The sequence below is a fragment of the Heteronotia binoei genome, chromosome 14, assembly GCF_032191835.1.
Source record: "Heteronotia binoei isolate CCM8104 ecotype False Entrance Well chromosome 14, APGP_CSIRO_Hbin_v1, whole genome shotgun sequence".
Lineage (NCBI taxonomy): Eukaryota > Metazoa > Chordata > Lepidosauria > Squamata > Gekkonidae > Heteronotia > Heteronotia binoei.
This window is the reverse complement of record NC_083236.1, coordinates 7,528,527-7,555,964: the sequence shown is the minus strand read 5'-3', so window position 1 is coordinate 7,555,964 and position 27,438 is coordinate 7,528,527. Positions and strand designations below refer to the sequence as shown.

Sequence of the window (27,438 nt, the reverse complement as noted above, 5' to 3'; positions counted from 1 at the left end):
CTGTAACCAAAGAAACAGAAGGAGATTATCAAAGAAAATTTTATCTTTGAAGGATAGCGTGAGGTAAAATCATAGGTTCCAGAGTAGGTAACCCTTTGTTCTTCATCTATGGCAATTTTCAAACCAATGACTTTCATTTTACAAGGGTTCTATTCATATGAGACAAACACAAAAAAATGCTTCCCGAAAGCAAACCCTGCAAGGTATTAATTGAAGAGCTGAAGAGCAGCATAATAACTGTTTACAGAGAGCAGAATGGAAAGTTGCTGTTGCCATGGATATGCAGTACTCTTCGCAATATCCATAAGATCCTGGCAGTCGCCGTACACAAACAGGATGACTTCTGCATGGTGTTTGCTTTGGAAGAAGTAAATAAGGAAAGGCAAGCTTATCCATGCCACACAATCAAGTGGCAGGGCTTCTCCTGGGTTGCATCCATGTTGTGCTGGGGGCTGGTTTGAATGCTTTCGCACAAAATGAACAAGAATTCCCTGCACACAGGGGGGAAACAGAACGTCAGGGGAAAGTATTTACCATAAACCAGTCCTGTCTTTGGTGACTATTAGCCAGCTAAAAACCATAAAACTGAGCAGATAATTCAGACTGGTGCCAGGCAGGTGGAGCCTGTAGATCTCATAAGAACATAAGATGAGCCCTGCTGGATCGGACCAGTAGTCCAGCATCCTGCCTCATGGAGTGGCCGAGCAATTCCTCTGTAGGGCCAACAACAGGGCATAGGATCCAAGACCTTCCCCCAATGTTGCCTTCAGAGGTTTAATTTACAGCTGCTAGCCACTAATAGACTTCTCCATGAATCTATCTAATCCCCTTTTAAAGCTGTTTGTTCCTGTGGCCATTGCTACTTATGCTGGCAGCAAATTCCACATTTTAATCACTCTCTGTGTCAAGTAGTGTTTCCTTTTCCGTCCTGAACCTCCTGCCCATCAGCTTGATTGGATGCCCTTGAGTTCTAGTGTTTTGGGAGAGGGAGAAACATTTCTGTTTGTCAGCTCTCTCACCCCATATATAATTTTATAACCCTCCAATTTGTACCACCCCCTTAGTCTCTTTTCTCTTTTCTTTTCCTTTCCAACAAAGAGTTTTATTGAAAAAATTACTTAAATTACAAACAACATTAGAAATATATCAAATTGCAACACACAGGATTTTGAGGTAAAATATTATTATTCATAAGGTAAGACACAACAAGAAACCAGGGTCTCACAACTTTTTTCTCAAAAGCCTGAGGAGAATACTATGAAGAAGAATAAGCCAGTTTTGTTAAAATAAAATAATCCCATATTTTGTCCTTCCAATTCTTCGAAGATGGAGAATGCTTACCTTTCCAAGTTCCAGACTCGTCAACCTTTCCGCATAGGAAAGATGCTCTAACCCCCGAATGATATTCCGACAGGTTTTTGGCACTTAAACTGGGAGAGGACTGCCACCTACACTACTGAGATGTTGTAACTATTATGGGTTTAACTGTTAGTAAAAGACAATCCTGCCTAGGTAGTTATTTAACAGCACTGTAAAATGTTTTTAAAATGTTTTAAAAATGTTTTAATAGTGTTTATTGTTTGAAGTTTGATTGTTTAATTTGTATTTTTTGTCTGAAATTTGGAACTGACTGTTAGCCGCCCTGAGTACGCTTGCGGAGGGGGAGGGGTGTAAATTAAAGGTAATAAATAAATAAATGTTGGTCACCCTCCTTTGTACTCTTTCCAACTCTGCAATGTCCTTTTGGAGATACGGTGACCAGAGCTGCACACAGTATTCCAAATGAGGCCGCACCACAGATCTATCCAGGGGCATTACAATGTCAGCCATTTTATTGTCAATTCCTTTCCTAATAATCTTTAACAGTTTGCCTTTTATTTTTTTTGCCACTGCAGCACACTGCATTGACGCTTGCATTGAGCTATCCACTGAGACCTAAAGATCTTCCCCCCTCTCAGGCTCAACAAGTTCAGACCCCATTAGCCTATACTTAAAGTTGGGACTTTTTGTCACAATGTGCATCTCCTTACACATACTAACTCTAAACTTCTTTGTCCACATACAAATACAATCACCTTTATTGGCATGATATCGAACATAACAAGGAACCAATCCATCCATCAAATGGCAATTTGCCAATACATTAGTTGCCTCCTAGATGCTAGATATAAAAATTTTGCAATAGTTTCAATTACCAATTGGTTCTGAGTTGACAACAAGAAGACAATTCGCTGTTTGCTCACTTGAACAGGGGTCAATGAGTATGGAGTGCAGGTCAGAGTAAAAAGTATAGTTTAAGTACACGTTCTAAAGTTTCTATCTCTGGACATGCACAAGTGCACTATCTGTTAGCATAGGGAGTTTTATGGAAACTTCCAAGAAGTGTCAAGTGCACTCATTTCTTGACCAGATTTTACTAAGTAAAGAGCAAGACATCAGTCTGCATCTCCTCCATTATTTACAACCCAGAGGGCACGTAGCAAAGCCATCTGGCCTGGGGATGTTTATGGTGCAGGCTAGCAGTTGGTACCTCAAAGCATCCTCCCCCAATTTCATGCAGGCAACCCTGTTATCTGTTCACAGAGAAGTGTGAGAATGTTTCTGATGTTTTCCAATAGCCTAAGATTCCTTAGTAGTAAAATAGATAGTTGCTTAGTAACCTTTGAATCTGTGACTCCAGTATGCATCTGAATTATGCAAGAATTAGCCCTGAGCATCAGAAAAAGGCAACAAAATGCAGGAAAATCTCCACCCTTCCCTCCATAACAATTTGCAGGTGGAAAAATCAAGAGCATGTGTAGCTCTTAAAAACAGGTTGCTTACCTGTAACTGATGATCTTCGAGTGGTCATCTGTGCAGTCACACACATGGGTCTTGCCGCTGGCAACAGATCCGTACCTCGGAGTCTCCATTAGCTTGCCTAGAGTGTTTTTTGGCGCGCTCTCCCACTTGTCCTGGGGAGCAGGCATCGACTGCGCATGCCTGGAGCGAACGGGAGGCGCCCCTTCCACTCAGTTTCTTCCAGTCGCTACTGACAGTCTATGTAGGTAAAAAAAAACCAGCAGAAAAAGCCAGCAGAGGGGAAGGCTGGGTAGGCATGTGTGACTGCACAGATGACTACTTGAAGATCATCAGTTATAGGTAAGCAACCTGTTTAACTTCATCGTGGTCTGTGGGGCTCACTCGCTTGAGCCCCCAGACCCCACAAAGCCTGAAGACAGAAATGTGGGTGGATCACGCATTTGGCATATCAGCCTGAGCCGTCCACGTTGTGTCTGAAAGGCTAAAAGGGCGCAGACATCTTACACTCGTATTCATGCTTCCTTTTGCTGACACATGTATTCTTGACAACTGCTGAGCTGGTATTAGTTTCTGTAGACTAGGCAGACACGACCTCATGGTAAAGGGGGGGTATGTCTTCCGGTTAGTGCTTTTGTCTGTTCGATGCTATAAGCTGGTTTATTTCTGGCGCAACTGATGCAGAGATAAATAAACCCTTGCTCAGAGAGGCAAGGCAAAAGCATTTTCTCCTCAACACGCATGTTGTGTGGTTCATTCCAACAGTGGTCTCTGTGCAGTCCCACGCATGGGTGATTAGCAAGCTGAAGGTCAGAGAAGGAGGTGGGTGCTGGCAAGAAAAATGAAATACTTACAATGCATGCATGCACTCACCTGGGTTGACTTCAGTGGAAGATGGCCCTGAGAACCGCTTGGCCGAAGGAGATGTCACACCTGCCACGAACGTCCAAAGCATAGTGGGAGACAAACTTGGATGGAGAGGACCATGATGCAGCAGAGCATACGTCCTCTAAGGAGACACCCTCCAGGAAGGCCGAGGAGGTCGAGACTGCTCTAATCGAATGAGCCTTGAGACCCTCAGGTAAAGGTTGCTTAGCAACTTCGTAGCGCAACCGAATTGCATTGGATACCCACTTAGAGAGTCTCTGGGTAGAAATTTTACATCCTCTTTGGGGATTGCTGTAGGCCACAAACAAGTTAGGGTTCTTACGGAGGGTTGTGTACGAGAGAGGTAAAAAGACAAAGCTCTTCTGACGTTGAGAGTGTGTAGAGCTTTTTGTCCAGAGTCCTTAGGTTCAGGGAAGAACATGGGTAATGAAGTAGAACTTGAAAGATGAAATTTCGAAACAACTTTAGATAGGAAAGCCGGATCCACTCTTAGGATCCGTTTGTGAAAAACTGTATAAGGAGGGTCAGAGTGGAGCACACACAAGTCACTAGCTCACTTGCTGGAAGTGAGTGCAACCAACAAGGCAGTCTTCCAGGAAAGAAAGTTGAGATCAACGGTAGCTAAGGACTCAAACGGAGGTTTCATAAGTTGCGCAAGAACTAGCAACAAACTCCAAATGGGCACGACTGATTTAACAGGAGGGTGAAGGTGCAACATACCCCTGAGGAATGATTTGGACACTATGGGAGAAAACAGTCTGACCGTCGATAGGCTTATGGAAAGCCAAGATAGCTGAAAGATGAACCTTCAAGGAGGAATAACTGAGTCCAGAAACTTGTAATGACAAAAGGTATTCTAAGATCGAAGGGAGAGGTACAGTCTCTGGATCAAGTTGTTGAGAAAGTGCAAAAGAACAAAAGCGCTTCCATTTACACTGGTATGAATGTCTAGTGGAAGGTTTCCTGGTGTTTAGGATAACTTGTGCAACATTTGATGGCAAGTCTACGGCAGTATTCTCCATGCTGTGAACCCCAGGATCTGGGGATTGTGGTGCCATACCTGGCCCTGATTCTTGGTGAGAAGGTCGTCTGCCAAAGGAAGGCTGTGGTGGGTGTGATGAGACAGCTGAAGGAGCCTCGTGAACCACAGTTGCCGTGGCCACCATGGCGTTATTAGGATGCAATCTGTACCATCCCGAATGATCTTGAGACGAGATCGAGTAATTAGAGGAGTTGGCGGGAAAAGGTAATGTAGTGGCCCTTTCCAAATATGAAGAAAAGCATTGTTGCTTCTCCTGGAGTAAAAGGTCATCTGAAGGAGGAATAGACTTAGGTCATGGTGGCAGAGTGCTTGAAGTTGTGGCAGGCATAATGGAGCAAATTGAGGTGTCATGGATTCTAAGTGGCATGTGAGACTCATGGTACCGAGAAAGTTCATGGTCTCGCGACGAAAGGTATTTGATGTCTCGGGTTCAAGAAGGTTTATGGTATCAAGATGAAAGATGGGTGGTGTCTCGGGTTTGAGGTCATGGAGTCAAGGAAGTGTAACTACAAAGTCTCTGTGAGAAGTGACATCAAGCTCACGGTACCGAGAGCGTCTGAATCCCTCATCCAAAGGTGAACGGGAGTAGTGATGGTAGACTCGACGGTGTCAAGGAGATGGAGATCTAGAGACTAAGGAGTATTCATACTGACCAGCATGGTAGTAATCACGGTAGTCATGATGGGATGGGGAACGGGAGCAGAAATCATGGCGGTGAGCTGGGGAACGAGAGCGGAGATGCTGAGTGGACACTTGTGTTGAAGACTCACGGTACAGAGGAGAAACCCCAATGTCCTGAAAGGACCCGAGTTGGAGTAGAGACTGAGCACGCTCCTGTGAAAGGATCAGAGGATCAGTACAAGGGTCAGGTTCGAGAATGTCCAAGGGGACAGCACTGTGGACCGAAGGTGATCGAGACCGAATTGGAATAACTTTGACGGGAACATGAGGAGTGAGTTGAGGCATATCCAAAATCACGTTGGAAGGCGCCGAGAGCTCTGGAGGAATTAGTGGTTGAGTCGAAGCCGAAGAAAATCCAGGTTGGGTAGAAACCGAAGCCATAGGAGTTGAAACGGAAGCCATTTGGTTCGATAAAGCCGTCAGAGTCGACTTGGTTATTGGGTCACAAGGTTTTTTCGGAACCGTCACCAATGAGTTGGAGTGGTGCTGAGACTTCTTTGAGAGCTTATGACCTGAATCAGAGTGCTTAGACGCTCCCTTGTCGGACTTATTCTTTTTCAGGGATTGCACAACAGTTGACACAGCCGAATCTCCCGCTCGATGTGGGGGAGGTGGTGAATCAGAACGGGGCATGTCCCAGAGAGATTTTTCAAGCAGAAAACTTTGGAGTCTTGCTGCTCAATTTTTTCGCGCCTGTTTTCCGAAATTGGCGCAGTGCGGGCAGGTATCAACCCGATGAGCTTCGCCCAAGCAAAAAAAGGCAATAAGAGTGTCCATCAGAAGTAGGGATTTTAGTCCCACACCTCCGACATTTTTAAAGGTAGTTTTCCCTTCCATATGCTCTGGACAAGGGAGGAGAAGGGAGGGGGAAAAGGGAAAAGAAAGTGCAGAAATAAGGGCTTTTTTTTTGTTTTTTTAAGGACGAAGAAAGCAGAAATAGTGAAAAAGAAGAAATAAGAGGAATACGATACCACAGGTGGAAAAAGAACGAGCTGAGGAGAAGGGAACGTAGCAAGGTAGGTGTTGTCCAGGCGGCGGTTAGGAAGAAACTGAGTGGGAGGACAAGCGGGAGAGCGCGCCAAAAAACGCTCTAGGCGAGCTATTGGAGACTCCGAGGTACGGATCCGTTGCCAGCAGCAAGACCCATGTGTGGGACTACATAGAGACCACAATGAAGATCACATTGTTCTATTGACAGCATAGGCCTGTCCTTGGCAACTGCAGAGCTGTACATTGACAACTAGAAAAGGAAATTTATCTCTAAAGATCCTCAGAGTTTAAAGATCAGCAAAAACAAGCAGAATATTGTTATCACTGCTGATATATCTCAGTACAGCAGGATCCTAGTAGTTTAGCTGCCAGCCTTAAACAATAATTTAAAGCACTGTTGTATCTCTCTCTCTCCCTTTCCATGAGTGGGCTCAGGGTGAACGAATGTATGAACGAATTCATACAACATACGTCAAAACTGTCCAAAACAATCTATATAGTGTCATAGTGCAAAATTTCTGCCCCCCAACGTACATTAACATGGAGCGGGAGGGGTGAAAGAACAGTTAACAAGCTGGTTGCTGTTAAAACTGTTGTTACAAAACAGTTGCTAAAAACATTACTAAACCCCCCTTTGCTGCCCACAACCACATGCTTGGTGGGACATCTCTGCCTTGCAGGCCCTGCAGAATTGTAACAGATTCCGCAGATCCCTGACGTTAGTAGGCAGAGAGTTCCACCAAGAAGGCCCTGGCTGTGGTTGAGGACATCCGGACACTCTTTGGAGCAGGGACTTTCAACAGATGTTGATCTCCTGAGCATAGTACTCTGCAGGGGGCATACCAGGAGAGGCGGCCCCAAGGGTATGTTGGTCCCTGGTTGTTTAAGGCCTTAAATATCAAAACCAGAACCTTGAACCTGATCCAATACTCAATCTGGAGCCAGTGAAGCTGGTGAAGCACAGGTTGTGTGTGTGTGTGTTTATCAGTGCCCCCACAGAGATCTCTGAACTGCTGCATTCTGGACAAGTTGTAACTTATGGATCAGTTTTGAGGGCAGCCTTGCATAGAGCGAGTTACAGTAATCAAGTCTAGTGGTGACTGTTGTATGGATTACAGAGGCTCAGTCAGGGCAAGACAGATAGGGGTCTCCTGGAAAAATGCCAGCCTGGCAATATTTATGACCTGGGCCTCCATTGACAAGGATGCATCCGAGACCACATCCATGTATGTACGAGCATTAAAGGCATGTAGTCGAGAGTCAGAAGTTGACACCCCAAACCTGAATCTCCTCCAAACAGCCAGAGAGCCTCCACCTTTGATAGATTCAGTCTCAGCTGATTCTGTTTCAGCCCCTTCACCATGGCCTCCAAATCCTCCACCAGGCTTCTTGGGGCAGTGTCCAGCTGGCTATCCATCAGCAGTTACATCTGGCCATCATCAGTGTATTGTCCAAAACTCTGCACTAGTTGGGTGATAGGGAACATATAGATGTTAAATAAAGGATAACCCAAAGGGACCCCGCATGTCATGGGGTATAGAGAGGAGACCCTCTCACCCTGTGCTACCCTCTGTCCCCAAGAAGATGATGAAGAAGAAGATATTGGATTTACATCCCGCCCTCCACTCTGAAGAGTCTCAGAGTAGCTCACAATCTCCTTTACCTTCCTCCCCCACAACAAACACCCTGTGAGGTGGGTGGGGCTGGAGAGGGCTCTCACAGCAGCTGCCCTTTCAAGGACAACTTCTGCCAGAACTGTGGCTGACCCAAGGCCATTCCAGCAGGTACAAGTGGAGGAGTGGGGAATCAAATCCGGTTCTCCCAGATAAGAGTCTGCACACTTCACCACTACACCAAACTGGCTCTCCAACCATGGAGGAATGAGGCAATCCACTTCAGGTCTGTTGGAGAGATGGTGAACCTGCAGATTGTCCAACAATGCTGTCAAGTGAAGCAATAGCAGCGCCAACACACCTTGATCCAACTGCCTGAGAGGCAGGCCTGTACCCAGGATTTTAAAAGGGGGGGCATGTAAAAAAGTTGGGGGGCACTTAATGGCCCCCCCTCCCTGGCCACCACCGCGGCTCAGGGCACCCGACTCAAGGTGCCTCCGGTGGGCCCTTTAAATGATGTAGAAGGGGCAGTGGCTGCTTCTGGGTGCCCCTCCCATGCAATTTAAATTGTGGGGGTAGGGAGGGAGCGGCCCCCAGTCTCTCAGCTTTTGCACCTGTGGCAGTGGCGGGGGGAAGGAGAGGAAAAGTCAGGGCACTAGACAGGATGTCAGGGGTCAGGCCCCCCACAGACCTGCCCTGTAGCTACAGGCCTGCTGTGAGGGTGACCAGCACAGTCTCTGTGGAAGCCAAATTAGAAGGGGTCTAAAGCCAATGTGATCTCCAGGAAGCTTTGAAGGTGCTCATCAGCTGCTCTCTCAGGAACAAAAGATCTGAAACCGGGTGGTAGTTGGATGGACAAGGATCCAGAGATGTTTTCTTCAAGAGTGGTACTACCATTGTCTCTTTAAAACCATTTGAATAGACCCCTGAGCTAAGGAGCAGATTGATAATGTCCATCAGATGGCCCTGTATATCCTCTCTGCCAGCTTGCACAAGCCACAAAGGGCACAGGTCTAAGAGGCAAATGGTTGGCTTTTCAGCACTCAGGATCCTGTCAACATCAGCCTCAAGAGAGCTGGCTGAAATTGTTGAATAGTGAAAGCACAGACGGCCCAGGGGCCTCAAGCTTTCCTACTGGATCAAGGTTGGCAGGCAGGTCACAGCAGAGTGACAAAAAAGCTCACAAATGCCTCTCGGCTTTTGTCTGAATTGCTAATCTTCTTAGTTCTTTAGTTAGATGGCATGAAGCATCCTCATTATTTCAGAGCTTGAAGAAAGGCCAGCCTGATTAATAGACAGATATTTATATTGTCAGCTGTGGATTGGGAAATTCCTGGAGATTTTGAAGGTGCAGCCTGGGAAGTGTGGGGTTTGGGGAAGAAAGGGGCCTCAGTAGTCCACCTCCCAAGCAGCCATTTCTTCCAGTGGAACTGATTTCCATACTCTGGAGATCGGTTGTAATTCCAGAACTCCAGGCTGCTGGTGAAGGTTGGCACATCTAAACTAGAATGCATCGCAGATGGATAAAACTGAAACCCATCACAAGTGAAAATGTTCATCATGCTGATTACTGTATTCAAGCACATGAAACATTCCACTGACAGCTCTACTTTCTAACCCATCAGTTAAGTACAACGTGGACAGCAAGGCTAGCTGAATCTCATTAGATCTCAGAAATTAAGCTAGGTCAGCCCTGGACAGTCCAAGGTCACTGTGCAGAGGCAGGAATGGCAAACCACCGGTGAACATCTCTTGCCTTGAAAACCCGACAGTCGCCATGAATCAGGCGTGACTTGACAGCACTTTCCACTCCTTCTCCCACCCAACAGCAGCGGCAGCTGCAGGTTCTTCCCATCACACTATTCCTGGGGCAGAGTTGCCGGGTCCTCTTCTGCGACAGAAGGCCATTGCTCATTTTGGCAGCAGGGTCTCTCTTTTTCCTTTGCTCTCTCCTTCCCTGCCCCCAGGACATAAAAAATTCAAGCTGTGATTTATTTTCTTTTTACAGTGATGAAACTTTAAAGTACTGCATACACAAACAATAAAACAGCAGGAGAAAGATGACTGGACATTACATTGACTGAGACTTTTCTGCATTTGCACTGATTTCTTTTCCACAATGTCATGGCAACATCAACTGCTATATGGACCTGCCCTCTGCTGGTAAGAAGCATTCACAGCCTACAGTAATAACTGTAATAGTAATGTTAGGAACCACTTTTAAATATGAGACTGTCAGTTATTAACAGAAAACGGTTCCTTTTGGCTCTCCTCTTACTGAAGATACATAACAGATCTGGCTGGTTTCATGAGATTGGAGCTCTCAGACTTGTTTTGCTAGGGTAGGCACATTTCTCTCATTGAAGGAGCTGTCCACTGCACAGGGTCCTCAAAACATCTCCCATCAGTCGAAGGCTTGTTCCCTTGGAGGAAAACACCTGCCTTAGTGAAGGACACCTGTAGGCTGTAGCCTACCTGAGATCTCAGGTAATAAACTGAAAGATTTTTTTGGGGGGGAGGGGAAAGGGATTCCAGTAATATCTAATAAGCTCTGGTTTGGTGTAGTGGAGAGCCAGTTTGGTGTAGTGGTTAAGTGTTCAGACTCTTGCCTGGGAGAACCGGGTTTGATTCCCCACTCCTCCACCTGCAGCTGCTGGAATGGCCTTGGGTCAGCCATAGCTCTGGCAGAGGTTGTCCTTGAAAGGGCAGCTGCTGTGAGAGTCCTCTCAGCCCCACCCACCTCACAGGGTGTCTGTTGTGGGGGAGGAAGGTAAAGGAGATTGTGAGCCACTCTGAGACTCTTCGGAGTGGAGGGCGGGATATAAATTCAATATCTTCATCTACCTCACAGGGTGTCTGTTGTGGAGGGGGGGAGGTAAAGGAGATTGTGAGCTGCTCTGAGAGTCTTCGGAGTGGAGGGCGGGATATAAATCCAATATCTTCATCTACCTCACAGGGTCTCTGTTGTGGGGGAGGAAGGGAAAGGAGATTGTGAGCCGCTCTAAGACTCTTCGGATTGGAGGGCGGGATATAAATCCAATATCTTCCTCTACCTCACAGGGTGTCTGTTATGGGGGTGGGGGGGGGAGGTAAAGGAGATTGTGAGTTGCTCTGAGACTCTTCGGAGTGGAGGGCGGGATATAAATCCAATGTCTTCATCTACCTCACAGGGTGTCTGTTGTGGGGGAGGAAGGGAAAGGAGATTGTGAGCCGCTCTGAGACTCTTCGGAGTGGAGGGCAGGATATAAATCCAGTATCTTCATCTACCTCACAGGGTGTCTGTTGTGTGGGGGGGAAGGTAAAGGAGATTGTGAGCTGCTCTGAGACTCTTCGGAGTGGAGGGCAGGATATAAATCCAATGTCTTCATCTACCTCACAGGGTGTCTTGTTGTGGGGAAGGAAGGGAAAGGAGATTGTGAGCCGCTCTGAGACTCTTCGGAGTGGAGGGAGGGATATAAATCCAATGTCTTCATCTACCTCACAGGGTGTCTGTTGTGGGGGAGGAAGGGAAATGAGATTGTGAGCCGCTCTGAGACTCTTCGGAGTGGAGGGCGGAATATAAATACAATATCTTCTTCTTCATCTTTTTAAACCAGAGGTGGTCAAACTGTAGCTCTCGCAGCCCCCACTGCCCCATCAACTGGCTTGAAGAAGGCATTTAAAGTTGCTTCTTTCTGTCAGGAAGCGGCTTCTTGCTACTGATTTTATGTCATCTGATTTCCTATACTGATCGTTGGGTCTGGCTATATGTAATATGCTTTTATTATTCTTATGGTAACTATTGCTGTTTCATGTGGTTTAATTATGAATCCATGTATTATGCTTTGCTTAGCTGCTTCACTAGCTGTTCGATAGAACAGAGCGCACCAGAGAAAAGCAGCCCTGTACACGGCTGACCTTAAGACTTCAAGTGCTTATCAACACTCTTTTCACTTTTAAGAAAAAACACTTAAACAAGGGGTGGGTGGGTGGGGGGTTTGAGCAGCCGGGTATTTTGAATGCTTTTTGCCACCTTGAGTTGATTATGTCACTAACTGCCATGCATAAGGTGTAAGTATCTGGCCCTGCCCTGGGTCTAAATGGCAGATATTTGAGTGCAGCAAAACATGAATGCTTGAGAGCCACAAGTCAGGAAGGCAGAGAGATGGGGGAGGGAGAGGTGGAAAGAACTTGAAATGCATTTTCCAAGCTGCCAACTGGCTTGGTTTGGAGAAGAAATTTAGAGAAAAATACCTTCTCCAAGCCAGCTGATTTTGGGGGGGGGTGTGTGCTTCAAGAGCCACAGTTTGGCCATCCTTGTCATAAGTTCTTATGCAAGTGGAACTGCACTGTGTTTACGTTTCCACCTGGGACTCACTGAAGCCAAGCCACTGGCTCTAGGATGACCCATACTCCATCCAAGTAAACTTTCATCACTGCATCCACAGATAGTACTGCATCATCACCTAGCATCTGGGAGGGAGGGTGGCTCAGTGGTAGAGCATCTGCTTGGGAAGCAGAAGGTCCAGGTTTAAATCCCTGGCATCTCCAAAAAAGGGTCCAGGCAAATAGGTGTTAAAAACCTCAGCTTGAGAACACTTCCGGTTACAGCGAGACGAGGCGGTCGCGTTTCAAGCCATCAGGGCAGGAACGGATCGAACCGTGCAGGTTGGGGGGTCGTAGGACCCAGCAAGCTCCCGTCAGAGGAGCATTGCTAGCAGAAGGGGTCTTGGGGAGAGGCATGGGGGAACTTTTAGGTTCCTGGCTTTTCTACCCTCCCTTTGCCCCAACCGCATCGCGTACCATTAGGTGAGAGAGTCTCAGCTACCGGAAACAGAGGTGAAGGTGGAGGGCGTTTGGTGAAAGTAAATGAAACTAACCCAAAAACGGAAGACTAACAGGAGACGAAAAGGAAAAAAAAAGGACAGTATATATCTGAAGTGAGGCGCTTTTTGCAAATTGGGCTTGCCTCGGTCGCGTATGTGGGTGTGGCTGAGAGAACTACTTTGAGACAACTACTTTGTGGCTGGCAAGAGGAGCAGAGGAACAAAGTCGGAGGAAGGAGGAAAGGAGGTGGGCGGTGGCAGCAGCAGCGGATTTGGCACTGAAGAAACAAACTGATTCTTTCTTTCCCTGTCTCACCTCCTGTCCGTGGCTAGCAAACACCATAATTGGTATTTTTCTTTCTTTTTGAAGTATTCTACTTTTTTCTTGTTAAAGAACATTGAAATGTGATTTAAAACACTGTATCTCTAGCTGAAGGGCGTGGAAAAGAGAGGAGGAGGAACGTGACAACCCTGTGCTACAAGAGTGGAAAGACCTCGAGTTAGAAAGTAAATTTCTTGAAACCTGCCTAAAACTAAAGACTCACTTAAAACATTGTGTGTAAAGATTGCTACGTGTTGTGGAGATCGGATGGGAGAAAATATATAATGTTATAGAAGATGATTTATATTAAGGATTAGGTGGACTATTTCTTTGGACTAAGAGCTGTAGAAAAGTGAATAGTTCATTAAAAGACTGAGTTTGATCAATATAATATAAGTAACTTGGAAGAAGAAATTTAAAGACTAGAAAGACCAGAAAGACAAAAAGGGGGAAAAACGGCCAAAGAAGAAGAGGAAGAAAGGGGAAACAGAAGGACTGAAAGAAGAAAGAAGAAAGAGAAGGAAAACAAGGAATTGAATGCTGTTAGCCTATCACTGTATAACTTACAAAAGTGTGTGAATGTGTGTGGGTCTAAGTAAAAGTGTATGGTTAATGAGAAAGGATTAGGATGGAGAATGAATGAAGAAGTGAGTGTATGTAGTCTGCAAGAGGTAGTGAGTGGAGTGTTTGAAAGGGTTAAGTGGTGCAAGAGGAAGGCAAATAATGAATAATTATTGAAATTAGCTGAACATGAAGCATTATTGCTTGGGGAAGAAATTGATTCAGACTAGTTGGTAAAGGGATATTAAATCTCTGTATTGGTGTCTTCATTCTATATTATTATATGATAATTTGAATTTCTCTTGCTTAACTCAATGATAGAGGGAATCATGTTGTTGCAGGATGCTCTCAAAGTATTTCAGTCATCTTTTGAAGATTCTTTAATGGGGGCATTAAATCAGATGCAGAACAATTTAATGGAACAGATAGGGGGATTAAAATTTAAGCTTGATGGATTAGAAAATGGACTGAAGGACATAAAAACAGATTTGACAAAGTTGACGCAAACCAAAAATTCTATTGATACAAAACAAATACTAAAGGAGCAAGGTACAGGCAACTTGGAAATTAAACAGGAAGAATCAGAGACCAGGATTATTAGATCAGACATGTATAAACTAAAATATACTCCAAGATTTTTAACCATATCAGAAGAAATAAATGAGGATTTATTTTGTTCAGTAGTGGAAACATTGACCCCAATGCTGGAAAAAGAACAAAAAAAACCCGAGAGGGAAATTGAATATATATATAGGTTAAACTCTCTAAAGCTAAAAAAGAACGGTTCACTTAGAGAAATGTATTCAAGAGACATAAGGAAACAGATCAAAGATGTAGTTTGGAGAAGGGAAAGGGAGCAACTTATTAGATCTAGAGGTCAGAAAAATAAAAAAATGAAAGAGATATCATGGATAATTAGGCATTTAACTCCAAAACCAAGAGAGGTTTTAAATAACCAAGAGAGAAATTGGCGTAAACGGAAGAAATACCAAAAATGGAGGACTCATTAGGAAAGAAATACCAAAAATGGAGGATTCATAATTGGATGGTGCTGCTGAATGGAATGCCAAAGCAAATAGTTAGATTAGTGGGGCAGGTCATACAGACGGTTAAAGGTGTATGGAAATAAAGTATTATGTAAGGTGTCAAGCGCCATCGATAAAATATCTTTAATTGAGTTTTCCTTGAGTGCAAGTGAAAAGGATAAATGGGTTTAATTTGTAATGTAATAGTGAAGGTGAATGCAGTAAATGGTGAATAGAGATAATGGAATTTGAATGTATATATAATTAGTGAAAACACTGCCTTCGACTTCTGTTTTAATAATTTTTTCTTTTGTATGGTAACAGGCTTGTACACAATATATTAATTTAATAAACTATAAAAATATTTAAAAAAAAAACAAGAACAAAAAAACAGCTTGAGACCCTGGAGAGCCGCTGCCAGTCTGAGAAGACAATACTTTGACGGACCAAGGGTCTGATTCAGTATAAGGCAGCTTCATATGTTCATATCTGTACAAAATCACTTCCAGTGTCCATGTCTGACTTCACCTTGAGATCTCTCTTAAATTTACCTTCCTTGTAAAGCTTGGGGCCGCTCGCTCTTTGAATCAACCCAGTTCCTCTTTATTTCCACTCCTTGCTCGCTTGGATTAGCTGGCGATGCCTTGCTTTGCTTTCCAGGCTGACTCAGTTTGGATCTACTTCAGACCAGTTCTTCCCAAGCAGTGATGCTTCGCTGAGAAATGCCCAGCTATGGAAGAGTGGACAAGCTTCTGTATGTGTGGTGTACCATCATGCCAAGAAGTTTCTATTTAGAAAGCAGCTGCTGCTATTTGAACCTGCAACTCAGATCTCATTTGCAGAAAGCCACATTCACAATTACCACCCACCAGAGAACCACTTTTGCTTCCATCCCTGGCTTACCCATTCCTCTGGCAGTGGCTGTTCCAAGGTAGGAGCCACCTGTCGATGAGGAAAGGTCCTGCTCACTCACCTGAAACCTGGGGCAGGTGCCACGTGAGGGAACAGTGCTCTGAAGAGCTACCTGCTGCTCATGAGTATCACAGCCTTAGAGTTAGGCTTGATGGATGTGGCTCCTAAGGTTGCTGGGTTGTTTGCTTTTTTAAAATATATAATTTATAATATCTTATTATTTGAGTTTTGATCTGCATGCCAGTGCTTTATGACTTCTCTACAGAACTATTCTACACTAAGGATGGGCGCTGACCAGGGAAATTTGAGGTCTGTGAATTTCATGAACCATAAACTTCCATGGACTTTTCCAGTTTACAAACCAGTTTGTGGTTCATGAGGTCCATGGGGACCCGGAAAATGGACTCAGCCCACTTCTGGGTTGCGTCCCCACAGTGGCACGCTGCCAGCGAGCTCAAAAGGCATTTAAATGCCTCCTGAGCTCACTCCCCACAGACTGCTCCAACAGACCAAACGGACTGCCTTAAAAAAGGCTGTGGCCCATGGTCAGTCTGTTAAAAGAGCAAATGCCTGGACTGGGCAAATGGACCATGAAGTGGCGCCCAGTCCATGTTGAATCTTGGTCTGTGGACCTGTCTGCACTCATCCCTATTCTATACCCTTACTGATATACAAATTAAGAAGGAGGCAGCGTTACTGATGTAACTAACATGAATTTGCGTGGACTTTGGAGGATGGTGGAAGACAGGAGGACTTGGCGTGACTTGGTCCATGAGGTCGCAGAAAGTTGGACTCAACTGTGTGACTGAAAAACAATCTTCTTGGCCAGTGTGAAGGAAGGGAGAAACTCTGAATCACTTATTCAATTTTGGAAAAGACAGCCTGCTGCAGCTAGATTGTGAAATATGCAAATTTAATGCACAAGCCCATTTTACTTTTAAAAATATTTACAAGACATATTGAAACAGTAAAAATACAAGTACAACTAGATTTGATGTTTAAACAAGGCCAGGGGTCTATTTTTAGATCAGCTTCTATGTACAAGTAAAATTCCCCAAGTGGAACAACATGAAATGTGAAACACATTATAGCAATACACCATCTATGATACACATTCTCACAGAGAAGGAAATCTCTGAATCTGTACATGCAAAGTGACAAATCAAGTCAAGCCTGCATTAAAAAATCAAAGGGACTAACGCTAAATAAAGGGGGACGTGATTTGGTCAAGGTTGTGTGTTTTCTTTTTGTGATTATGGAGACACATATTAATGATTTCTGGCTTTTGATGGAAAATAGTTTGAGGAAGGGGAAAGCAATTTAAGACTTCCCTTGGCGTACAAATGGTTTCTGCTCTACTGTTATTTCTGGTCATGGAATTTTTTTGATACCCCCCCCCCCTTAAAATCTGGTTTCCCACAGATGAGATTGAGATGAGTATGTACCTCAAGCAGCAGTACCTGTTCCAACCCACCTTGATCTCCCTGAGGAAAGCAGTGCCTACTTTAACGTGGATGATAAACGAGCAGGTGAGATGGATACATTGAAGTATAAAGTTAAGGTTTTGACAGCATGTTCGGTGTCAGTTCCATTTGGAGAGCATTTGGCATGGCTACAGGGAGACCAATTCATTTCAGGATCCTGAAATTCATAGTGCTCGATCCAGCAATCTCTGAGTGGAAAGCGGCGATGGTTGTAGATCTTCCCCCTCCACCTTCAGATGCCACTGCCCTCTAGCAGCCATGTGGGTTTGGAGGCTGCAGTGGGGAGGGAGAAAGGGGGTGAAATTGCCCTTCTTGCCTTTTCCTCTCTTGATGGATGAGAAAAATGAGACAAACTTTCTGCAACCCTATTAGACTCCGCAGGTCCTGAGACCCAAAGAATAAACTTTACCTTGGTTGGAAATGGATGCCGGGAAGGGGGGTGGGGGGAGAGAGAATCCTTGCACTGGATCCACCCACGGAAGACCATTTACAAGACAGTTCTTATTTGCATAGTTGAGGATTATTTCCCCCCCTGGATTAAATAGTGTATATAAAACCATGCCTCTCTTTTTCTTGCTAGAAGACACATCAATGCTCAATTGCTGTTTTCACTTCAGAACAATGTGCTGGAGGCTTAACTGTTTTCATAACATCTCTGCTTCCTTCTGTCCTTCAAGAAGAGGGGCAGGGAGCTTTTTTTCCTTTACTGCTTTATGCAGTAGCAAGTAAGTTTATTTCTGACAAGTTGTCCTCTGCGGTGGGAGGAAAAAGATGCAAAAAACTTGATGACGGATGATCTGCCTATTGCTCTAGCAGGCCACTAACTTCAGTTATGCGGCTGGTGATGGCTGGAGGAAGGCTGTTTCCATTCACTGCTTCCCAAGCGCTAATGGCATCTAATATTTCAGACGGACCGCTTGGGCCCAACTCACAGAGCGCATATACCGCTGCCAACTGGACACCCCAGGGCACATCTGCAAATGACACAAAGTCAAAAAATCAGGAAGCTGTGGGAAGCCAGCTAATACATTAACGAGTCAACATAGCCACTCATATTTCCAGCATCCCGCCCTCGAGACACAGTTTCTGAAGGTCAGCTTAGCTTTCACTTCCCTTCACAGAAGCTGATCTGTGTGAAATCGCATTGCTCAGAGCTTGGATGTCTCAGCACAGTGTTTGTGGGCATTCCACAATACCCTTCCAACCCAGACACTCTGCCATCTCCAGCACATTAAAAAACAGAAACAGGGAAACTATTACCTTTCTCTTTGGCATATCGCAAAAAAGCTCCAATAACAGAACTGATATTTTTGACAGCAGGAGAAAATCCTTCTTTCAGTCCGATTTGGCTGAGACGACCTTAAAAAAAACGAAGAAAGAGGTGGAGGGTGAAGGCCAGTTCTCCCCCAAGTGGCAAGCCCAGGTCTGGGCTGTACCACTTCAAGCTGCAGGGGAGCCAGCAGGACCTCATGCTCCTCTGTGGGAAAGCCCCACCCACCCCGCCGATGCAAAAAAAGAGACGTTAAGGGACAGGGCTGTAGCCTCGCCTTTCCCTGGCCCCAGTGGGCTTCTAGTACAGGCCCGAAGGAACAGCCAGCCAAGTGCTTTTTAGAACACAAGAGAAGTCATGATGGATGAGGCCACTGGCCCACCCAGTCCAACACTTCGTCACACAATGACCAAACAACAACCACCACCAGGTGTCATCAGGAGGTCCACCTGTGGGGCCAGGGCACTAGAAGCCCTCCCACTGTGCCCCCCCCCCCCAGCACCAAGAATACAGAGCATACTTACTTGCTGTTTGCTCCAAAATCTATTTACTCTTCTGGTTTGTACTACTGTTGGCTTTCCACTGCTTGTTGCATTTATAGGGCATTTTATTCTATACATTTTATTCTCGGCTGGGAGGAGTGAGGAGAGACACAAGGGAATGAGGCTCACTGCCCACCACCTTCTTGCGGCCTCGGCCCAGGAGCAGCAAACCTCTGCAGGTCCAAGCGCCAAATGGCACAAGAAGCCACAAGGGCTTCCTGCTCCTTCATTCTTGGCTGCCTGTTGCCAGTGGAACTAACATGGTGGCCAAAGAAAGGAATCTCATGCAAATCTGGGCAATGCTGACGCAGGGCTCGCGAGAGAGGCACGTGGAGGGCAAGGCAGTCTTGCTCCAAAACTCTTCACCTCAGTGGGCCTCGCTTGTGCTGCCCCTGCCCCACGAGGGTCCCTCAAGCACCTCTGACACCCCCCCTTCCATTCTTTTCTCTTTCGAAGCTGGGACACCTCCTCCCTTCCCCCTCCCTCTAGGACAAGTTCAGAGCTGCGTTAGGCTGCTCTTTGGGGTTACCCGAAGTCTTTTGCGCTGCTGAGTTTGGATCCACCCACTGCAAACGGACTGAGTTTTTGACAACTACATTTCCCCATTTCCACTGCATCCTCCTGAAGAGTCCCAAGCCCCATCCATGGGAGGTGGCTCCTGTGAGAATTGGTAGAAATATCTCATATGCAAAACCCTTGCCCGGTTCACAAAGAACTCACACAAGAACTTGCAATGGCTCTTTCTCCCAACCCCCTGCCTTCCCAATGAACAGAGCCCTCTTCACTCTTGGAAACTACAACCGGGATGTAAATAAGAAGCAGGGGCTCAAGTCAGCCACTCTTTCTATTTGTGCAAACAGATGCAGAATGTTGCTACATGGCAATATCCCACCTTCCTGGGAGGAAAACCGAGGTAGGATTCTCAACAGCCTGCAGAGAAGGTTCTTTAGTGTCACAAACTCACCAATCAGCCTGAGAACCGTTGCTACGATTACATCAGAAGGGGAAGAAGTATTTCCACTGCCCTTTCTGCTCTTTATCCACTTGTCCATGATAGGCCAGAGCTCCTTGCTGTGGGAAGAAATGGGCGCTTCAGACGGGCACACGGACCCCTGACATCCCTCTCCCTTTGAAACCCGCATGATTTGCCAAGCTCCCACCAACCACGCATTTCAAAACTAAACAAGGATTCCCACTTTTTAAAAAAAAGCTGCTGACGAAAAGCCCGATTTACAACAGCACCCCAACCATGGAAACAACCTATCCATATTTAAGGCCATAGGAATGCACAAATGTTTTTTGTTATCCTACCTGCTAGAGACAGTTTTTGTTATCCCATCTGCTGGCCCTCCCGAGGATTTAAGAGACGCCCTTGGTCAGTTCCCACCAGAAGAGCCTTGGTCCCAAACCCAGGAGCAATCCCAACCCTCAGATGCATCTCGTGGAACGAAGAGAAAGGCAGGCAAAAGCTTCTTTGTTTACCTTCCTCTTGCAAACAGACACCACAGGAACCTTTGCCTACATGTGAAGCACAACCTGGACAACTTCAGGTGAGAAACTTCAGGTGCGCCGAGAAAACATTTGACCAAACTCTCAATTGCCATGCACGCTGGCAAGGAGTGGGGTAAAGTGCTTGCGAATGTGCTGGAGTGAACAATTGCGCCATATGCACAAGTGATCGCTCTGCCCAGTTCAACACAGAAAGGGCCCGGAGGAGCAGCCAAGGAGCTTTGCAGCAGCAGCAGCTTCTCAGCCGGAGGAGCACTGCCATGAGTTCTGGCGAGTCCTTCAGTCTTTGTGCAATTCAAAATGGTGCTGTTGTTACAGACCAATTAAGTTATGGACCAGCTTATAGTGTGGTCAGAGTGTTGGACTGGGGATGTAGTTCTTACATTGTGTTGAAGGGGGACTGACTTCTAGGCTTACGATATCCTTTTAATGACTATTTGCAAAGTAATTCAATTTCACTATGTAGCTCCCCAGCACAGAATACAAGAGGCTATAATTCATGGCTGCGGCGCACAATAAACAGAGGCAAACTCAAGGCTGCCCCTAAGAGATCCAAGAGCCTCCTCTCCCACTTCACCCTCTTCTACCTTCTCCCACTGGCCTCATACCTGCCCATAAAAAAAGCTGAAACGCCAGTTGGAGAGCCAGTGGATTAAGAACCAGGAGCCCTGGATTCAAGTCCCTAATGACCCTGGGCCATTCACACAAACCTCCGGCCTATCCTAACTCACAGGGTGTTGTGCAAGGATAAAAAGGCCAACTCTGAGCTCCTTGGAAGAAGGAAGGTGGGATAAAAATGTGATAGACAGGTCTGCTACCTGTACCAGTGACAGGTCCAAAGGCACTCAGAGCCCCAACACCAGATGGAGGGAAGTACAGAAGATCTGGCAGCCATCTGCTTTCTCCCTCCTTCATGAGGGCAGGGAAAGACAAGCTGGGAGAGCTGCTTCATCTCACTGCCAGCTGCCCAGTCCACCATGAAGCCAGAGGGAGTGAGGCAAGTGTGGTGGAGCTGGCTGCTGCTTGCTCTCCCTCCTACCCTGGAGAAGGCAGGTGGGGCAACCTGACTGGAGGGGGCCACAACTCAGAGCCTGATGAGCATCTTTTGGTGCCCTGGTGCCTCCCTACCCTTCAGCAATTGCCCACATCTACCTAATGGGCAGGCCATCTTGCACCAGCAAAGGGACTCAACAGAAGTACTTATAAACATCTTAAGCATCACTGTCAGATCCACGGTGATTGGGAACACCAGAAGTTGCAGTCTGGTGGGAGAGAAAACATACTGATGAGGAAAACTAATGATACCTTATGATGTGATCATGGGTCCAAACCCACTTCTGATAGGAGCACAGCAGATCAATAGCAAACACGTATTCCCACATATTCTCCTTCAGGTCTTCTCCATGTTGCTCACTTGCCTGAAATTCCATTTGTGCACACAGCTTGATTGCCATGAGCAAGCTGGAGATCATCATGCCAATATCCACTGACTCATGCTTGGGGAATAAAAAAAGCAGATTTAGCTTAAACACTGACATATTAGCCTGTTGGAAGGATTCAGTGGAGGAAAGCTGACCTTGGTTATGCAAAGCCAATCGAGCCTGCTTTGGTGGTGGTGACGCACCATCCTCGAGCAGACATTCTAATTTGTGTGTATTTGGAGATCTCCTATACAAATTTGTGATCAGATAAGCCATTGATATTATATTTTTGTTTTTATACACTATATACACCCCCCACACTTTCTTTTTTCTAAATTAATTACTGGATTTTGAGTTTTGTGTTTCCTTCTGTTCTTTGTTGGTTTTTTTCAGAAAGAAAAAAATAAAAAGCAAAACAAAACCTTAAGGTAGGGGTTCTACTAGCAAAATTGCTCTGTGATGACTCACACTAAGAACTAACTTTGTCTAAACCACAAGCAATGGAAATGCTTGTTCTAACTGCTTTCTTCTCTTGAGCAAGACTCATAAAGCTTTTAGAATGGAGCCATTTCTACTCCTGTAAGATTCCATGATGAAGGCAGATCTTCCCTGCCTCCCCCCATCAATACCTTGCAGCTAATAGCCACTGATGGACCTCGGCTCCATACGTTTATCCAACCCCCTCTTGAAGCTGGCTATGCTTGCAGCTGCCGCCACCTCCTGTGGCAGTGAATTCCATGTGTTAATCACCTTTTGGGTGAAAAAGGACTTCCTTTTATCTGTTCTAACCTGACTGCTCAGCAATTTCATTGAGTGCCCACGAGTTCTTGTATTGTGAGAAAGGGAGAAAAGTACTTCGTTCTCTACCTTCTCCATCCCATGCATAATCTTGTAAATCTCTATCATGTCACCCCTCAGTTGAGGTTTCTCCAAGCTAAAGAGCTCCAAGCATTTTAACCTTTCTTTGTAGGGAAAGTGTTCCAACTCTTTAATCATTCTGGTTGCCCTTTTCTGGACTTTTTCCAATGCTGTAATATCTTTTTTGAGGTGTGGTGACCAGGATTGTACTCCAAATGAGGCTCCACAGGGGCATTATGATTCTGGCTGATTTGTTTTCAATTCCCTCCCTAATAATTCTTTTTTATTGCAGTCACACACTGTCTCAACATTTTCAGTGAGCCATCTACCACGACCCCAAGATCTCTCTCTTGATCAGTCTGCGTGAAGGCTTGTGTATCAGACAGGCTCACAGTTTACCCACTGCTATGGCGGTGGCTATTTCAAAGTGGGAACCAACTGTCAATCGCAAGCCCCACTAGGCAAGGGGCTTGCCTAATTTGCTTAAATATGGAGCAGGTGCTACACTGGGGAACAGTGCTCAGAACAGTGATAGACAATGTATCAGAGTTACAAGGGGCTCCCAAGTCACTGAGCATCCCTAAGAGATCAGAAGCAGGCTGTGGGATCACATGAGCTGTATCTTCTGAAGCACAAACGCCACTTGATCCTCCACATCTGCCATCTTGGAACATGGCTAACAGCCCAACCTTGCAGCAACTAAGGTGAGGCTGGGTGCTACCATTAGCCATGGATTTCACTTATTTTGGAAATGTGCATAAATCTGCCCCATAGCATAAAAGCAGATTTACAAAAAAAAAAGTAGCCTTGAATAGGACCACAAACTGTCTGGCGGGGGGTGGGGAGAGAATCAAAGGTCTCCTGCAGGAGGTGGCCAGGTGTATGTAGAAAGCTAGCATGGGATCCATGGTATGGCCTCGCAGTTTTATAGCACAAGTAAGAAGGCAGAAAAATCATGGAAGTTCTCTCAGTTTTAAAAGTTTATACATAAAAAGCAGCATTATAATAACAGGAACTGACGCAGTCATTGAACTTTCCAATAAAGTACTGCAGAGTGGGAGAACAATAAACAACATGGTTGGACTCATGGCCTGTTTCTTTAACCAAAAGGAAATGGATCAGGAGAGATACACCTGGTCAAGTTCACAGTGAGGAGGGGAGCTTAAGAAAAATGTTAAATACCACAAGCCTCTGTACCCAGCAGCTTACTCTGGTTCATTTTCCATTCAGTAACATCTGCTCCACTGCCCTGAAAAACGGCAAGCCTTGCTTTTTAAAAAGAGCATGGGAAATAAGGATTTCACAATTTATGCTCAGCAGAAAGTAGTGTGAACTGAAGAAGTATCTATTCTCCCCTCTCACATGTGAGAATTAAAACAAAGTTTGAGTCCAGCGGCAAACAAAGTTTAATTTTGTGCATGCACACAAAAGTTTATACCTAGAATTAAACTCTGTTGGTCTTAAAGGTGCCAATGGACTCAAATTTTGTTCGATTGCTTCAGCACAACAGCTGCCCATCTGGACCCATCCAAAAATTAGGCTCCACTCTGCATAAGGCCTGCTACATGCAAAATAACAACAAAAAAACCACCCTGCCCAGTCCCCTCTTACCTCTTCCCAATTCAGAACAGCTTTAAGGCATTTCAGCACTTGTCCTCTTGCACGGTTTCTGGCTACTAACTGGATAGCTTTGTTGAGCACACCTTCAGAAGTGAATACCTCACTCCACATGTTTCCCATAAACAAAATTAACTTGCCAGACTGGGGAAAGTCTGTTGAGGAAGACAAGAGTTCAAAATAAAGATTCCAAGATGCAAAAAGCTCCAGTTTATCTACATGTACATGTAAGACAGGGGGGCTATGTGCATGCAGGAGTGACACTACAAAGAAAAGTGCCTGCCGGGCTGCCAAGGGCTCCCTCGGAGTCTTCAGTAATAACATCCAGAGGGCTGCGATGCCTGGCACTAATCCCAGGACCCCTGGGTCCTCTGCTTGAGTATTATCTAACAACACAAAAGTAGACACAATGGGAAAATGTATTTTACGTTTAAGCAATCCAGTTTAGGCCAAACGTGTAGGAGAAAGGTAGGTCAGCTTTACCCACCATACTGCTGAAGGGATGGAGAAAGATCAAGTGATGGATCCTAATCACTTCAAACAGGTCAAAGTTTGAGAAGTGCTGCAGCCCCTGATATTCTGCTCTGGGAGGGAAAAACATGAGACAAGGCGGTGGCTGTGGTGGAAGGAATCAACAAGTGTCTTGTCTCCTCTTCCACCAACAGAAGGGCCATTATGCTGCTGAAATACAACCTTTGGATCCCACTCTGGGAAACTACTCCTTACTTAGTAAGCTCCTGAGACTTCCCAGTTCACAGCTCAGTTTTTTTCACCATTGAACTACTCTAGTTGTGTTACATTTGCATTATGTAAGTAGGGATTTGATTCTAGAAGCTGCATTACTAATGTCAAGATCATAAGCAGAAAAATGGTAGAAAACCATGCCAGCAAACCAGTCTTATCAGCTATGGAGGAGCTATGATTATGGCCCAAGGACCCCCTCTCATTATTCTTATTTGGAATTTTACACAGAACTTAATATCTGCAGCCAAGGAGGTCCAGGCAACGGACTTCTCCTCAACTCCAAGGAGGGTGGGGAAATTGCACAGACCAGCCCCTCTGCACAACAAGCCACTCATATGGAGGCCCAGTTTGCATAGCGGAGGTAAAGGACTTGTGCCCCACCATAACAAGCCCCATAATCTCCCAGGTGGAACACCCTCACTGGGGTTGTGAACTCTTCAGGTGGTTGGCAGTTCTGAAATTGGAAAATGAAACACAGAATACGTATTCATACCACACCGTACCTTCCTTGAGCAGACTGTAGCAGAAGAGGCGTGCTTTTTCCAGGTCTCTCAGCTGCCGACAGATCCCAACATAGACTCTGCAGAGAGAGTGAATGTGGCAGGGGCCCAAGGATGTTCTCTGGTGCTTCAGCTTCTTCAGAATAGCATGCAAGATTGGCTCAGCTAAGTACTGTAACCGGTAAAATGGTATTTTCAGCACTTGCTACTTAAGACATAAACCTTATTTTAAGAAAATAAAATGCTACTGCCCATGAAAAGACCTTATGATGATTTTTAAGAGCAAACATTTTTTTAAAGAGACAATAATCAAATTATGGAAAGGACAGATCAGTGCAAGCAGCCACACTGCATTATTAGTGAAGCTGGCTCACAGTTTCTTTAGCCTCTGGCTCACGCAGTTTTGTCTTAGCTCAGGAAAAATGGCCCCAGAGCAAGCTAATTTACGCAGTAGCTCACAACTTTAATGCCAGCAGCTCACGGTGTAGAATTTTTGCTCATAAGACTCCATAGCTTAGAGGGAATATTGGAAGTGACCCCAAAATCCTCCTGAGGAAAGGAACGTCACAGTTCTATAAAGAAGCAAGCTCCTGTCTGGCCCACATAGCCATGGCCACTGGCTGACATTTTGCTCTTCCAAGAGACTGCAAACATCTAAAGTGGGATTAATTCAGAACCTGGCACTAGAATATGGATAAAAAAATCTGTATAATGGGGCCACATGTAGAGAAGGCGGATTTCTCTGCAATCCCAGAAAACCTCTGCCTGAAGCAACAGATTAGATTGGATCTCATGGATTTATTCCAATAGAGCAGGGGTGTCAAACTCATTTGTTATGAGGACCAGATCTGACAGAAATGAGGCCTTGCTGGGCAGGGCCAGGCACGTCACAAAACGTAATGCTGGGTAGTTGACATATAAATTTAATAAAGCATATAGACAAGCACAATTGAAGATTTGTTTCTTTACTTTAAACACAAACCTTATTAATGACATAACAATTAACAATACTTATTTTAAAAAGTTTCAGGTGAGGTATCATGTTTATCTGAAGCAACAGAATGAAATTTGAATCTAGCGGTACTGAAATTAAAACTAACAAAGTTTGATTGACAGTGAGCCTGTGTGTGCAAGCACACTTCATCAGATATCTTAAAGGTGCCCCTGGACTCAGATAACAAACCTCTTCCCCTGCAGCAGCTCTGACCAGGTTGCCCAGCTCTTTCGGGCCAAACCAGCAATTTCTCATGTTGTCCAGCTTCCAAGTGCTCCTTTACACAGAAGGCCGTGGTCCTACTGACTGGAGGGAGTCAGCAAGCACTGTGGCAGCCAGGCAGCAACAGGCTCCACACCTGGTTTTCTCCCCTCTGCCCCACCTTCGGTGTGGCTGCAGGCTGCTCTCTGGGCCTCCCCCCCCCCACAATGAGCAACAGTGTCAGCATCCATGTCATGTTTTCCAGACACTAACTTTGGGGGACCATTGAGCTATGGGGAGGGGGGTTGGGTTGCATTGTACACAATGTGCTTGGGTCAGCCGGTGAAAGGCCTGTGAACTACTCTCCTCCCCCATCTGAGCTTGAAGGAGAGCAGCCTTCGAGATAAGACTGTAATCTTCCTGCCTCCTAGTGTTTAAGTTAAGAGGGAAACTGTCTCTTAGAATGTTTATATGTTAAGGGACTGGGCGGAGGGAGAAACCCACTTTTGAGGTGCCTGTATTGTGTGTCTTTACTTCTAGCAATGCCTCCATAAGGAGAGGTTCTGTACTTCTAGCAATTCAATAAAGCTTTACCTATATTTATATAGTGGAAGTGTATCTGAGTGTTATTTGGCAAACCACACAAACAGGCTCCAGACC

At 45.4% G+C, this 27,438-nt stretch overlaps 1 protein-coding gene across 1 annotated transcript in view; it reads right to left on the bottom strand.

The window, feature by feature from the left end:
- Positions 1–16,534: 16,534 nt before the first annotated feature.
- The window catches only part of ICE1 (interactor of little elongation complex ELL subunit 1), a 46,789-nt gene continuing 35,885 nt past the window's right edge, over positions 16,535–27,438 (bottom strand). Inside the window, exons 15-20 of the mRNA XM_060254075.1 lie at positions 25,587–25,755; positions 24,334–24,494; positions 21,749–21,939; positions 19,899–20,005; positions 18,383–18,481; positions 16,535–18,096 (exon numbers count right to left, since the gene is read on the bottom strand). Of these exons, the coding sequence (XP_060110058.1) occupies positions 17,924–18,096; positions 18,383–18,481; positions 19,899–20,005; positions 21,749–21,939; positions 24,334–24,494; positions 25,587–25,755 (900 nt within the window). The 3' untranslated portion in view covers positions 16,535–17,923. The remainder of the gene's footprint in view (positions 18,097–18,382; positions 18,482–19,898; positions 20,006–21,748; positions 21,940–24,333; positions 24,495–25,586; positions 25,756–27,438) is intronic.